The following is a 15213-nucleotide window of genomic DNA, read 5'->3' as shown; positions in this document are numbered from 1 at the left end:
TGTTGGGGAAATGCAGGAAGAAGAGAAGAGGAAGAAGAGGAGTAGGAAGAGGAGGAGAGAGAAGGGAAGGAGGTGGAGAAAAAGAGAAGGAAGGGGAAGAAGAGAAGGAAAAGTAGAAGATGGGGAAAGGAGGAGGAGGACAAAGAGGAAGAGAAGGGGAGGAGAAGGCAGAGGAGAAGAAGGAAGAGAAGAAGGGGAGGACAAGAAGCAGAAGAACAAGGAGGAGGAGGAAGAGGAGGGCAAGGAGGAGGAAGACAAGCATGAAGAGGAGGAAGAATAAAAATGACAGATTATCTGACTGTATTAAGAGATTTCTATTTCTGTCAAATAATTTGGAGATGAATTAGTGATGGGATATAAAAAAACTAAACAAGTGGGAAAAAAACCCTAAACAAACAAAAATCATAAAATAACCCTTAAGCACTGAACAAACAACTCTGATTCAGCTACCACTGGTCTTTGCTACACCGGGAGAACAAGAATGGCAAAATGCACACATGGTGGAGAGGAGGGTGGTAGTTATCAAATGCTTTGGGTTTAGTGACATAACAGCCATTTCTTTTTTTTTTTTTTAAAGAGAGAGAGAGAGAGAAGAGAGAGAATTTTAATATTTATTTTTCAGTTTTTGGCGGACACAACATCATTGTTTGTATGTGGTGCTGAGGATCAAACCCGGGCCGCACACATGCCAGGCAAGCGCACTACCACTTGAGCCACATCCCCAGCCCAAACAGCCATTTCTAATTCCCTTCTTTCTTGTCTCCCTACACTACAGAAGCCAGTAAAGCTAATTTTTCCATTTCCAAGCATGTCTTCCAGCTATGATTGAAAAAATAGTTCTAGTAAATCATCTGTATCAGAAATCTACTAAGGTTTCTGGAAAAGTTTTTACTTTCCTAATTAAATAGGTAGATTTGGCTGTTAGCCCCCTTCCCTTTCTGTCTTGGACATAGATCAATGCATACAGCTGCAACAGTTACACTGCAAATACGAATCCATTCACCAAGGATGGTGAACAGACAGACAGAAAGGTCCTAAGTAACTGATGATGTAGATGAGCCACTGAACTAGACAGGCTGCCTTGAGACTTATTATACAAATACTATCAGCCAGGTTTTCTGTTGGAGCTAAAAGCAATAAAGAATTCTTAACTAAAACATTGTACATGAGGGCTAAGTGCTCATGCTTTTTAGCAGGAATTTAATAGACAGTGTCTAAAATTTTTTAAATGAAGAAATAACATGTTGAAGCACGCTATTTCTTTAGATACATGACAATAAGTACCTGAAAAAAAATAAATGCCACTGAGGAGTAAGTGGATAGGTAGGGCGGGGATTGCTATTTTTCATTGTAAAGTAGGTTTAATGGTACACTAGGGGTTCTTGACAATAGCACTACCCTATATTTTAGGTCAGTTAATTCTCTGTTGTGGGTCAGTGTCCCTGACCTCTATCCGTCAGGTGCCAGTATTAGTCCCTCACGTCTTCCTCAGTTGTGACAATCAAAAATATTCTGACCACTGTTAAATGACCCTGCAGATCAGAGCTGCTCTGGCTGATAACTATTCTTATTATACTATTCTGTTTTTTAACTTTTAATAATACTGTAAATGTATTATTTTGATAAAATTAAACTATGGATAAAGAAACAGTACAAAACAAGCTAGACTGGAAACTGCCAATGTCATTTCTCCTTTCTAACACTTCTCTCCCTGGGCCTAAGAATCCCACTCAATTCCTCCCAGACAAGCAGAGTTGAGACACTTACCACCTAGAAACGCACACTCATAATGGCTGCAGGTCTTGTTTGTGCTTTGAAGGATAAGATTATTGCTATCCCCTTCCCGTGAAACCTGGAAAACCTCACTCAGAGGTATTAAAGTAATTTTTTCATTTTCTTTATCAAAAAACTTTTCAACAGCAATTCCAAAGCATGTGTGGATGGTTAACACAATTTGTTGCTCATCAACTGTTTGAGGTTTGGCTGAGTATGCCATCGTGAAATTGCTAAGCCTGGCTTGGTTTAGCTCTCCAAATGTAAATGAAGTGTCCTGGCTTATTCTATACACCACATTTTTGTAACTTTCCTCACAAGGTCTTCTCAGCAACTGCAGGGCTCTTGTCAGGTAAAAATGAAAAGCTTTGAACTGGAAGTCATAGATATAAGCTTTTCGAGATTTCCCGGCCATCTTCACAGCTTCGTTGAAGAGATGGTAAAAAGGAGTTTGCTGTAGATATTCAGAAACATACGCTGTCAGGGCTATTCCATGGTTATCCTTAAAATTCAAAGGAAGAAAGAGCTGAACTTTCTGGGTTTCCCATTTGGCTTTTGCATTTTCCCACACAGTCTGTAAGAGCTGATGGGTTGATTTTTCCTCTGTGAGCAGTTGGGGAACATATTTCGTTTCCATCCTGTCAATACATTTCAGGTATTCATCATCAAATGTATTATCAGCCATGTCCAACATTTCAGCCTTCACCTTCAAAGGAAAAGGAAATTAATACTCTTGAAATGAGATATTTAGATATTTATTTATCACTTTGTCTTACATTACTATACCCGGCCTCTCATACCATAAGATTCTCTCCTTACTTACAACCAACTGTGGATATGATTTTTATGCATAAAGCATATTACATTGCTATTGATGTTTTTTTCCCAGTTATGACTTTTTCCCCTGGGGATTGAACCCATGGGTGCCCAACTACTAAACTGAATCCCCACTCCTTTTTATTATTTTGAAATGGAGTCTTGCTGTATGGTCCAGGTTGGCTTTGAACCTGCCTTAGGCTCCCTAATTGCTGAGATGACAGAAGTGTGCCATTATGCTAGGCTTTAATTATGACATATTTATGTGAAAGAATACATGTAAATAGATGAGAGCTATATGAAAGAATAAATATAAATGGCTGAGAACAGGACTAAGCCTGTATCTCATTTACCTGCATACTGTGATGCAGAGGAAACTGAAGAACTTGGGGGAAGGGGGTAGTCTTGGCTTGGAACAAAATCCTTAGCTACATTTCCTCAAACAAGATTGTTGAGAGAGTCTAAAATATCACATGCAAAATACTGTACATGATAGGTAAGTATAACGGCAATATTACCTCCTTTTCTTTGGGCATACCCTGCCTCTTGTCCATATGGCATAGACAGTACTGATTTTGCACTTCCAGCCCAAAATATAAGCAAGTGATCAAGGCCTAGCAAACAGAAAATTCCCAAAGGAAGAAACAGATCTTTCTTCCTCTAAAATCATAGGCCCTAAAGATAATATTGGTTGGGGATTTCTAATAATTTCTAATAATTATCCTTTTAGTTTAATAAAGAATCATTTCTGAAAGTAATAAAGACTTAAAGAACTGAGAGGGAAAGAGAAATATAAGGCTCATAAAACATATTTGAAGCCCTTAATCTAGCTGAATCACAAGACCATGCTTTATACCAGTCATAAAAGTTAATAAAGTCTCTTATTTCTTGAGCTATTTTGAACTATATTACTGTAGCATACATTGGAAAAGGCCTAGTGCATCATCTAAATGACACATATGCTCACATACTGTAAGAAGCAGGGTGGTATAACATTAATTTAAAGCCAGTCAGCTCTGAGTTCAAATTTAATTTCCATTACTAACCAGGTACTAACTACATATGGGAAAGTAACTTGACATTTCTGAGTTCAATTTTTCATTAAAAAAGGATAAAGCCCTTAGCTCACATAGTTAGCTTTCAACTAACTATAATTATTGATTATTATTATTTCAGGATAGGAATCATGCATTATACTGCAAGTTTCTCAAGAGCAGAATCTGTATTGGATTTATCTTTAATTCCCAAACACTCAGTATAAAACCTGGCTAAATATTCAGGTGAACTAAATAAGAACCCTATACACTGACTTATGGATCAAAAGTAAGATGAGAAAGTCTGTCCAGGAATACTATTTATGGGTTTCTACAGTTTCTTTTTCTACTACTCCACAGTTTTATGGTACATGGGGACCTACATCTGCTTAAGGATTTCAGTTGGAGACTTTATAGAGAATAGAATATAGTGAAGAGCTGTTAAGTTAGAAGCTTCATGTGAACAAATCATAACAGTGTGTGTGTGTGTGTGTGTGAGAGAGAGAGAGAGAGAGAGAGAGAGAGAGAGAGAGAGAGAGAGATGAGAGAGAGAGAGAAACATTTTTTTAAAAAAGTCTAACCCCAAACTTGATCCTACTATCTCTTTTCTCCCTTATAATCAAACTTCTTGACAGAAATATCTATCCTTGCCATCTCTAGTTCATTTCCATCTACATCTCAACTTTTCCAACCAACATTCCTCCACCTATTCAGCTCTGAGGGGATATTTCTTTTTATTCTACCTGGTCACTAAATGTTGGGGTTTCTTTTTTAAAAAATATCTTTTAGTTGTAGATGGACACAATTCCTTTTTTATTTTTTTTATTTTTATGTGGTGCTGAGGATCAAACCCAGTGCCTCACACATGCTAGGCAAGTGCTCTACCACTGAACCACAACCTCAGCCCAAAAGTTGGGGTTTCTTAGGCTATTTATATTCTAATTCTCAATTCTACCCCCTCGGCAATTATATACACTCTCATAGTTTCAATTATCATCTAAATACTCTGACATGTCCTGTAAATGCCAGATTTACACACCAACTGACTACTTAATACCTCCACTTGAATGTCCAAAGAACATGTCTAAAGCCAAACTTTTAAATTAATTGACTATAATTACTCCTGATAACAACCTGGTTCTTAATTTGTGAGGCTTTCCTGGGTAACTCTTTGTTAAGTCACCCTCTGTGTCTACATCATCTCTAAGGCCTAACAAATATTTTCAGAGTTCTTTCCACATGCCAGGCACTAAGTGCTTCATATGAACTATGTCATTTAATCCTCGAGGAAGGTACAATCATTAGAAACCTTTTTAAAAAAGACTTTGAGGAAACCAATATACAGAGAGATTGAGACTTACATTGGGATTTGAATACAAGTAGCCTCCTCCAGAGTCTTGTCCTCTTAGTCAAAATGTTCTGTTGCCTCTCAAGATTAAAAATGTTTCAAATGATGAAGACAACTGACATTTATGTAGCACTTTTAGACTATAATTTTGTTTTCATCAAAACCCTTATGAAAGTTGGGACAGATGATTATTAATTAATATTAATATTTTGTATATTAATATTTATTGATATATTAATTATATGTTATTATTATTTTAAAAATGAGGTAACTAAACTAGAATAAGAAACTGTCTTGATTATTAGCCACAGAGTATCCTCCTGCAGAAATCACTGAGACCCCTACACTCCTGGGTTTGTAGGTCAGTGTCTTGACATGGGAATTTGAGCTTCAGGAGATCAAATCACTGCTGCCTCATAGTCAAGAAATGCACTTTCCTCTGCAGCACAGAATGTACCAGAGTGCAGTTTGGGCACCAATGCTTGATTTATCTGCAAGACTTCAATATAAGACATCAGACTCTGAAACCACCTCCCACATTCCTCACCTCATATCAGAGTTGATCCGATATGTTCCTGTCTTTTCCCTTTGCCTCTAACCAGTCTCCACATGTCTAATTTTAGATGTTAAGCCTTTCTGGCTAGACACCACAGCTGATTGTGTGTTCTGTACAGTGCGTGCCTTGAGCAGTGATAAAGTTCACAAATGCCACTTAGTACTCAGGGACAACTGAATGGATACTAAGAAACAGGTACAAAAGACTAGGTGAACAAGGTGATTATATATTTTTTTCTGATTTAGCCATTGAAACAAAAGCTCATACTGATGAAATTCAATTACTGAAAAATGTAATACAAATATGTGGAAATGATCTACATAAATGCTCAAGAAGAGAAACTGGTTAAACAAATTACAGAACATTAATAAAACATTAACAAAAGCATTACAATTATGTTGCAAGAGAAAACTTAAAAGTACAAACTAAAACCACAAGATACCACACCCATTGCTATCTTGATAAAACAAAAACAAAAGGAAAATAACAAGTAACACAAAGACACAGAAAAATCAGAATCATAATATTTTATGGTAGGATTAGAATATGGTATAGTCACTATGGAAAATGGCTTAGTAGTACCTCAAAAAGTTAAACACAGAGGTGCTCAGGTGATCCAGCAATTCCACTCTGGGTATATACCAAAGAGAATTGAAACATGTTCACAATTTTGTTAGCATGTAGCAAATAGTGTAGCCCCTGATATACCATTTACATACATATTTCCTGTATGTATGTAAGTAAACATTACTAGGTAATGCTACCACATAGTGTTTGTATTATTCTCCAAATATATCAAAAAAAGATTGTGATTATATAATTGTTTAAAGAGAAAAGAAGGAAAACTTATGTTCACACAAAAACATGTATACAAATGTTCACGGGAACATGAACATAATACAATAGCTGTAAAACAGGAGCAACTCCCCAGCAGCTTGAGAGGCTGAGAGAGGAGAATCCAAGTTCAAAGGCAGCCTCAGCAATGGCAAGGCACTAAGCAACTCAGTGAGATCCTGTCTCTAAACAAAATTCAAAACAGGACCCGGGATGTGACTTAGTAGCCAAGTACCCCTGAGTTCAATCCTGGTACCCAAACCAAAACAAAACAATAAGAAAAACAGGAACAACTCAAATTTCCATCAACTGATGGATAAACAAAATGTGTTATAGCCATACAAAAGATATATTATTCAGCAACAAAAAGAATGAGGAACTAATATGGGCTACTACCTGAATAGGCCTTGAAAACATTGTTAAGTTAAAGAAACAAGACACAAAAGACCATTGTTTTTAAGATTAATGTCCAGAATAGGTGAATCCACAGATGCAAAGTAGATTACTGGTTGCCAGGCAATGGGGGAAGGCAGGAATTAGAGCTGCCTACTCACAGGTTTTTTTAGGGTGAAATTTATGAAGTTAAATGGTAGTGATGGTTGCACAACATAGTGAATATACTAACAATCAGTGAAATGTTCACTTTTAAATGGTGAATTTTTCAGGTATGTGAATTATTGCTCTTTTTTTTTTTTTTTGGCTATACTGGGGATTGAACCCCCCCCCCAGGAGCACTCTACCACAACTAGAGTGCTACATCCCCAACTGTTTTTATTTTTTCATTTTGAGATGAGGTCTTGCTAAGTTGCCAAGACTGGCCATGAATTCATGGTCCTCTTGCCTCAGCCTCCTCCCAAGACTTTGAGATAATAGGCCTGTGCCACCACACCTACCTAGCTCAATTTTAAAAACACACAAGAGAATGTGCAGACAATAGAATATACAATGATTCTCTATACAATGTATCAAAATATTAAACTAGAAAATAGATAGAATTTTAATAATTTAAGACATTTTAAAGAAGGCATTCAAAATCAGTGTATAAACAGTGATGATGTGGTGGCTGACATCTGGGGGAATCAAATGAGATATGTCTGATATTTTAAATGAAAATATATTATACAATCTTAAAGATTTAACTGCAAATAAATACAATTTCTATCAGAGAAAAAATCTTCATATGAAAAAAGAGTAATTATATAATTTGATTTAAAAAACCATGTAATATATAGAGGAGAAAAAGTGTTATCTTAGTTTGTCTGCATCCAGCATGAAGTATTAAAGTGGGAATTAGGCAGCTGAAAGTGTAGTAGCCTTTTGATTATAAATAAAAGTGAAATATGTATCTGGTTATATGTAAATGTTAATGGTTGGGAGTAAGAATAATGTAATCTCTTTCTTGTCAGTGCTATCCTGGAGCATGACATCCTTTGCAACTGAGGTCACACAACTGAGTCATCGGAGTTCCTCTTTAAAGCAATGCCTGGACAATACCCTAGACCTTCTGACTCAGAACATGGCCCCATCCGTGTAGATTTTAAAATTCCCAATAATTCTGATGTGTGCCACTGGTGTAGTAACACTGACCTGGATACTACTTAGCCCTAGCTTTTTGATTTTGGTATCTTAGTATCCTCATCTGTAAAATGGGGATCAAATGAGATTCTTAGCCATGGGAGAAAGTATTTGGTCAATGACTTTAAATGAACAGACTGCTGTGTTGAAAAGGCTTTATTGCCCTGCCTCAAAGTATATAAATATAAGATATATATAGATGGATTTTCTTACCTTAGCAGTCTTGCAAATAGCCATTTGTCTTGGGAGAAAGACAAGTTTTTCTAGGTGCCATGAAGGAACACTGATATTGTTGATGTGTCTTTGGAAGTGGGGTATGAGTGGAAAGGTAAACTGGTATTTTTGGTTCATATGTACACACTAGAAGAAGCTTTTCATAATAAACTACACAACAATAAAAAAACACATGTAAACAAACAATATAGTATTACCTTATTTTGGGAAAAAAATGATATTTTCAGAATATTTTTTGACATGGAAAGACATGTATTGCAGTATTAACTTTAAAAAAAGCAAGGTTAAAAAAAACACTATGTATAGTGTCAATCTATGTTCTGTAAATTACACACACACACATACACACAGAAATACCAAAGGATGATATGTACCAATACCTTAAAAAGTCTTTGCCTCTGAGTGGAGAGATAATGGATGATTTTTATTCTCCTCTTTTTGCTTAATTTTTTCAACTTCCCACAGTTAACATAACATAAATCATATCGGCAAAATGACCAAAAAAAAACCTACTTGTAATAAATTCATTTACCTATCTTACCTTCTCTTATTTCCACACAGATGCCTCAGGCAATGTTATATCAAGTGTTTCCATCCCAGTGACCCCATACTTCCCATTCCCAACATTACCTGGAAGATGTCCATTAGAATCATGGCTGCCAGAAGCATGGTGACCATTTCAAAATGTCCTGTCTTCATTTTTCTCTTCTAAATTAAAAAGAAATTACAGGAGTTTAGGGTAATAAAGCAGGATGACACTATATTTTCATCCTGGATAGGAGTGGATATCATGATGGTCAGGAAGTGGTTATCAATAAATTCCTAATGACTGCAAGAACCATTAAGTTTCATCTACTTTTCTAACACCTTCATTTTAGAGATGAGGAAATAAAAACTCAAGAGAATTTCAGTGCTCAAGTTTAAATCTGTCTGTTTCTTTATCCCTCCAACATGTCCTCTCTCCTACTTGCTGATAGACAAACTTGTCCCTCTAAATCTCAGTATGTACAGGAAATAATACAAACTAAAATACCACAGTCTCCAATGGGTACCTTAGGTCCCAGTTTCTAAGAATTCTCCAAGAACACATTCATACACATCTTCCATTCTTCTTCTACCTCAAAGAAGGTATACAGAGGAGATAAGTAGTGGTATAAAGCAGATTATCAGAGGTGATCGCCTTCTCCATATATTCATGATAAGAAAAGCCTAAGGAAAAACAAGTGTCTCATCAACTTTCTGAAGGCGGGGAAGAGAGTAAGAAAGAACTGGGTAAGCAGCAATTCTAAAAGATTATATAACTCTACTGGCTGAATGCCCAATATTCATTCCAGTATTTGTGATACTGAAAGGGGTAAACAGGAAGATGAGAGGTCCTTAAGAGCTAAAGCCATCCTAGAGCGATTAAGCAATTCAATTAAAGGATACAGCAGGTCAGTCTTGGTTCCTTCCACATACCAAAAAAAAAAAAAAAAACCTACTTGTAATAAATTCATTTACCTATCTTACCTTCTCTTATTTCCACACAGATGCCTCAGGCAATGTTATGTCAAGTGTTTCCAGAAAAGGGAAGAAATATTAGCGGACAGAAAAAGATCTGGAGGATTCTCAGAGGCAGCAGGCTGCAGAATGTGGGCTTTGAAGTTAGAATCAACATTACTGACACTGAAATGAAACCTCTATTTTATCTTACCAATTACCATATTCTAGATTCTGAAAATGGGAGTAAATAACAGATTAAGGAGGATAGTCTTCCTTTTTATAGCTCATTTTGTCCCTAGGTTCCCATCATTCTTCAGAAGCAGTTTCTTTAATTAAAGATGTTAAAATATAGTACAAAATGTCACTTCTGTGTTAAACTTACCTTTCAAAAAAATCTGGAATATAACATTGGATAGGTAGGTACCTGTCACAAGGCAGTATGTATCAAGCAAGCTCTAGATCAGACTTTTCCTTGTAATTCTTCACCTCTATAATCTAAGTGTAAATAAAGTCAAAATGTTTACCTGGATTTTGTGCCTTTGAAGGAGATTCAAATGTTTCTAGATCTCAAACTGACTCCCTGCTCTCAGCTGTGATGAGTGTGTCTTCAGAATGGGATGTTGTTGACAGTGAGAGTTCAGAAGGGAATGCTTTTCTTTTTATAAACACCCCCAGCAGTAGCTTGGCAGTGGCATATTACCCCACTTGTGTTCAGCTATTTATATCTGGCTCCCACACAGTGCCTTGGAATCACCAATGTTAACACTTTAAATCTCCAAGAGGCTTGTAAAGCCACAGCAATTCCCTGTAACCACAGAATGCTCAGTTCTGAGTTCAAAGTTCTGGGTTTCTTTCAGAAAGAAACAACTTCCCATTCCCATTCCTTTGACACTAAGATGTCAGACTAAAGCATGGATTTTATTCTAGCTAGATGATTCACATAACTATGAGGACTTGCTTTGTTAATCACTGGCAGAGTGATGGCTATCACCATTCACTTGGCTGGCTTACTATATTTCAGGTTCTGTGCTAGGAGCAGGGATACATAAGCATGTGAAACAAACTGAAAAGTATTCACAATCTAATAGCAGACGGGAATGTACATGAATAACCTAAATATAACATGTTAGGAATCCTAAGTATAAACAAAATCCAGTAAGAATAGGAAAGATTTGATAATGCCTGTGACTATAGTTCCCATTTTTAAAAATTTGTTCTCATTAGTTATTCATGACAATAGAATGTATTTTGACATATTATTCATATTTGGAGTATAACTTCTCATTTTTCTGGTTGTACATGATGTGGAATTACATTGATCGTGTAATCACATATGCACATAGGACATTAATGTCCAATTCATTCTACTATCTTTCCTATTCCCATTCCTCCTCCCTTCCCATCATTCCACTTTGTCTACTTCAAAGTATTTCTATTCTTCCCTACCCTTATTGTGAGTTAGCATCCGCATACCAGAGAAAACATTCAGCCTTGGTTTTGGGGGATTGGCTTATTTCACTTTGCATGTTAATTCTCCAGTTCCATCCATTTACTGGCAAATGCCATAATTTTTTCTCTAATGGCTGAACAATTTTCCACTGTGTGTGCATATTATATGTATCACAACTTCTTTATCCATTCATCTGTTGAAGGGGACCTAGATTGGTTCCATAGTTTAGCTATTGTGAATTGTACAGCTCCCATTTGAGTAAGGTATTCAAGCTGAATATCTTGGCTACAATGCCAAAGAACACTTTGGACTTCACTGACTATGGGTAAAAAATCTTGAGTTGTCCTTCAAAATTCATGCACATTGACATCAAAATACATTAAGAGAATATTTATGGCATCATTTCATAACAACCCAAAACTGAAAAACACCCGAATTTCCATCAACAACAGGCTAGATGGAATTTTATGTAGAATTGAAAATGAACAAACTAATGTATGTTAACAAATCTTATAAAATTTTGAACAAAAGAGAAATAAACATATATACTGTATGATTTAGCTTATACATATAGAATATTTAGCAAAACACGTTAATTTCATTAGAAGTCAGAAGAGGCGTCACCCTGGATAGTAGGTAGTAAGTGGAAGGTATACAAGGGAAGCATCTGGTATGTTAGCTAGGTTTTGATTACACTGCTGTATTATTCAGTTTGTGAAAATTTACCAAGTTGTACACTTATGATATGTGGATTCTCCTGTACATATACATGTATTACCTTCAATGACACATGAAGGATACCCACATTTATATAATATTTCTCCGCGGTACAGAGTTTGCCCAGTTCTTCTGGACCAACATCACCTGTCTGCATCATGACTGTGAATACTGCTGGAAAAGCATACATTTCTGGCCTAGGCAGAACTTCCGTTATAAACCATGGGAAGAGAGGTGACCACCCTTATTACATTATGTCCTGATCCGATGGAACTGAGCCCAAGTCTGACCCAGCCATAAGTACTAGAGTATATAACCAGGGGGGAGAAGAAAGGACACTGCCCCAAAGCTTACAGTGTTGTAGAAATCTATGCATTTGTTCTTGATTTTTAAAGAAAAAAAATGGATGTTTTAATTATTTTTGTTATAATTTGCAGTCCTATTACTATCAGCATCCAATATGAGCAAAACTGCAGATTAGATATTGGCACTGATTTGCACATTAATTCATACCTTTGTCTGCTTGGTATCTTAATTTCTTACACATTATTTGTCATCATGACTGCCATTCTCCTCTGAAGTCATCCAGCTAACAAATGTGATTCTTTTGTTTGTTATTGTGTTGTTGTTTTGTTTGCAGTATATGTTTATTTTCAGAAACTTAATAGAGTTGCCCCTGGGATAAGACTTATCAAAGATAATACTCAGGAACATGTGGTAGATGTAGCAAAAACATCACAATTTAGCAGTCATTAGTTGTTGTCATTTGGAATTAGGATAACATTTAATGAAAATAAGCCTTTAGTTGCTCTCTATTTTGACTTGTAAGGATACCACATGAGCTGAATCTTTATTTTTCTTTCATGTTTGATTTTTTATTTTGCTGAGGATTTTGGTTGGATCTTTTAGAGTTATGTAAATTTATGCCATCATAGCTTTTGCTGTAATCAAAATGGTATCAATTAAAAATAAAAACCCAATACACTTTTGTAATTTAAGAATAGAGTCAACTGCCAAAAGAAGATTATAAGAGACTTCAGAAAGATTCAATGGAAGGTCATTATTTCTGACTGCATGTTTACTTAGGTTGCTGCATGCAATATATTTTATATCTAATGTTTAGGAAAAAAACCTTCCCACAAAGCACAAATTAAGAATTTATATACATTATAAATACTGGATTTTTTTAAAAGAGTGGTTTTTTTAATTCAAAGAACTGGTAATTGACTGCAGGAAGGCAAGTCTCAATCAATAGAATGGTTCTGAATAGAAAAAAAAAGAGCCCATAACAGAATGTCCTATACTACAACTTATATGAAATCTTGATGCAGGATATTCTTAAAGCAAATTTGTGGATGGTGGGTAAATGCTCTATTGCAATGCTCTATTCTATATTGTACTATTTATTTATATAGTAAAAAAATTATGTTTGTGATCAAACTTAACTGATTTAAAGCCTCTGTGTCAGACATTAATGAACTTGGCAATTCCTAAGTCACACATGCGCTCTTAGTTACAATATCCTAGTGCTTATACCATTTTACAAAGTTTCAGACCTTGTCCAGAAAACCAAACAGTTCATCTTAGCTTTCAAATACTAAGACAATAAACAATGTAGAAGTTGTCAGATCAATAAACTAGACACTTTTTTGTTTTGTTTTGTCACCAAGGATTGAACCCAGAGGCTTAACCTCTCAGCCACAACCCCAGCACTTTTTAAAGACAGGGTCTTGCTAAGTTGATTAGGGCTAAGTTGCTGAGGCTGGTTCTGAACCTAAGAGTCTCGGCTTCAGCCTCCCAAGCCACTGGGATTACAGGCATGACCACTGTGCTGCCTAGACATTTTTAAAACAAGTTGTATAATGGTAATGCTAAAGAAGTTTCTATCCAAAATAAGATAGCCTGGGCAGAGTTGCTGTCTGAATGAAAACTACCTACTTAATTCCTTGGATTTATCCTATGAAGTGTGAATAGAATTAAGACCTGCAAGTACTACCATGGACTTTTTTTTCGGTGCTGGTGATGGAACCCAGAGTGTTGTGATCACTCTAGTACTAAATTAAATCCCCAGCCCTATGAACATTTAACATTCACTCTTGGGCAGCAGAGAGTAATATGCACACAAACAATTATTGTGAGACTATATATCTTCCATCTTCTCCCTGTGTTTTGGAATTCTGGGGACAATCTGGATATGACATTGCAGAACAGATTTAAGTTGCTGTGTTTATGTGCTGTAGTGTCCTTCTGCCATCGTGAGTATGGCTTGCTTGTTATTTTCTCCAGTGTTTAGTTGTAATCACTGGTTCTCAAGCTAGAGTTTGTTTCCAGTAAAGGAAAACAAAACTGTGTGTGTGTGTGTGTGTGTGTGTGTGTGTGTTTGCTGATTAAAAATACTTATTAGATTCTCATCTTTTGAAGTTACCTTCCGAGCTTATTTGGTAATAATTGTTTTTTCCAGCCCAGACATGGTTTAGTTTTTTGGGATTCTGAAAATCTATACAATAAATTTTGCATTAACTATTAAAAATCCTAGACAGTTTTCAAAAGGTAGCTGAAGATATTTTTTGCTTGTTTTTTTTAGGAAAAAGGGAATGATTTCTGCCTGACACAATCTTTCATAATACCTCAATTTTGAAATAAAAGAAAAAAATGGTATTTTATAACCAATGTTAGTCAGAAAAATATATATTAATTGAACTAAGAAAATTACTTAACAGATGGGTAACTTAAATATTTAAAAAAAAATTTGTAGTTGTGTATAGACATCATGCCTTTATTTTATTTCTTTTTATGTGGTTCTGAGGATCAAACCAGAGCACCACTGAACTACAGCCCTGGCCTTGGTAACTTAAATATTTATTTGTGTTTTCTTAAAATGAAGTTAGAGTTTTGTAGCCATGTTATGAAAGATCATATATAACCTGCAGAAATCTACTTAATTAGGTGAATGAAGTAAAAGTTTTGCAGTAGCATCCCTCTTCCATATACTAAAGTAACACTTAGATTATAAAAGCTGGAAGATTATACAGCATCAAGCTCAAATGAAGGAAAAAACAAAACAATGGCAAGAAGTTATAAAACCCAAACTTCATTTGGTGCTAAAGGTTGTGAATAAATGTGCCCCCAAGTTCTTAATGCTATGTTAACAGAGAAGTTCCTTCAAAAAATTATTTCTGACCTTCAACTTCACCTAAATACCTCAAGAATAACAGACTCTGTTGTAGCCTCTCCTTGATGTGACAAAAGTCACATGAAGTGGCAAACTTTTTGAAAGCTATAACATTTGTTGTTCTATGCGATACTGTTTGTACAAAATGCAGGGGTAGGGGGAGACATATGCAGTTTTATTACAGATTCATTTTTTAAAAATATTTATATTTTAGTTTTAGGT

At 35.7% G+C, this 15213-nt stretch overlaps 1 protein-coding gene across 12 annotated transcripts in view; it reads right to left on the bottom strand.

Moving 5' to 3' along the window:
* Nucleotides 1–10319, bottom strand: part of ART3 (ADP-ribosyltransferase 3 (inactive)) — a 30264-nt gene extending 19945 nt beyond the window's left edge. For all 12 annotated transcript variants that reach the window (XM_081303378.1, XM_081303383.1, XM_081303385.1 and 9 more), the window contains exons 1-3: nt 10177–10319; nt 8801–8878; nt 1768–2479 (exon numbers count right to left, since the gene is read on the bottom strand). In XM_081303378.1, coding sequence (XP_081159504.1) covers nt 1768–2479; nt 8801–8869 — 781 coding nt within the window. In that variant the 5' untranslated portion in view covers nt 8870–8878; nt 10177–10319. The remainder of the gene's footprint in view (nt 1–1767; nt 2480–8800; nt 8879–10176) is intronic.
* Nucleotides 10320–15213: the final 4894 nt, after the last annotated feature.

This window comes from Spermophilus citellus (assembly GCF_964194105.1).
Source record: "Spermophilus citellus genome assembly, chromosome: 8".
Taxonomy (NCBI): Eukaryota; Metazoa; Chordata; class Mammalia; order Rodentia; family Sciuridae; genus Spermophilus; species Spermophilus citellus.
This window is presented reverse-complemented; position numbering and strand designations above follow the sequence as displayed.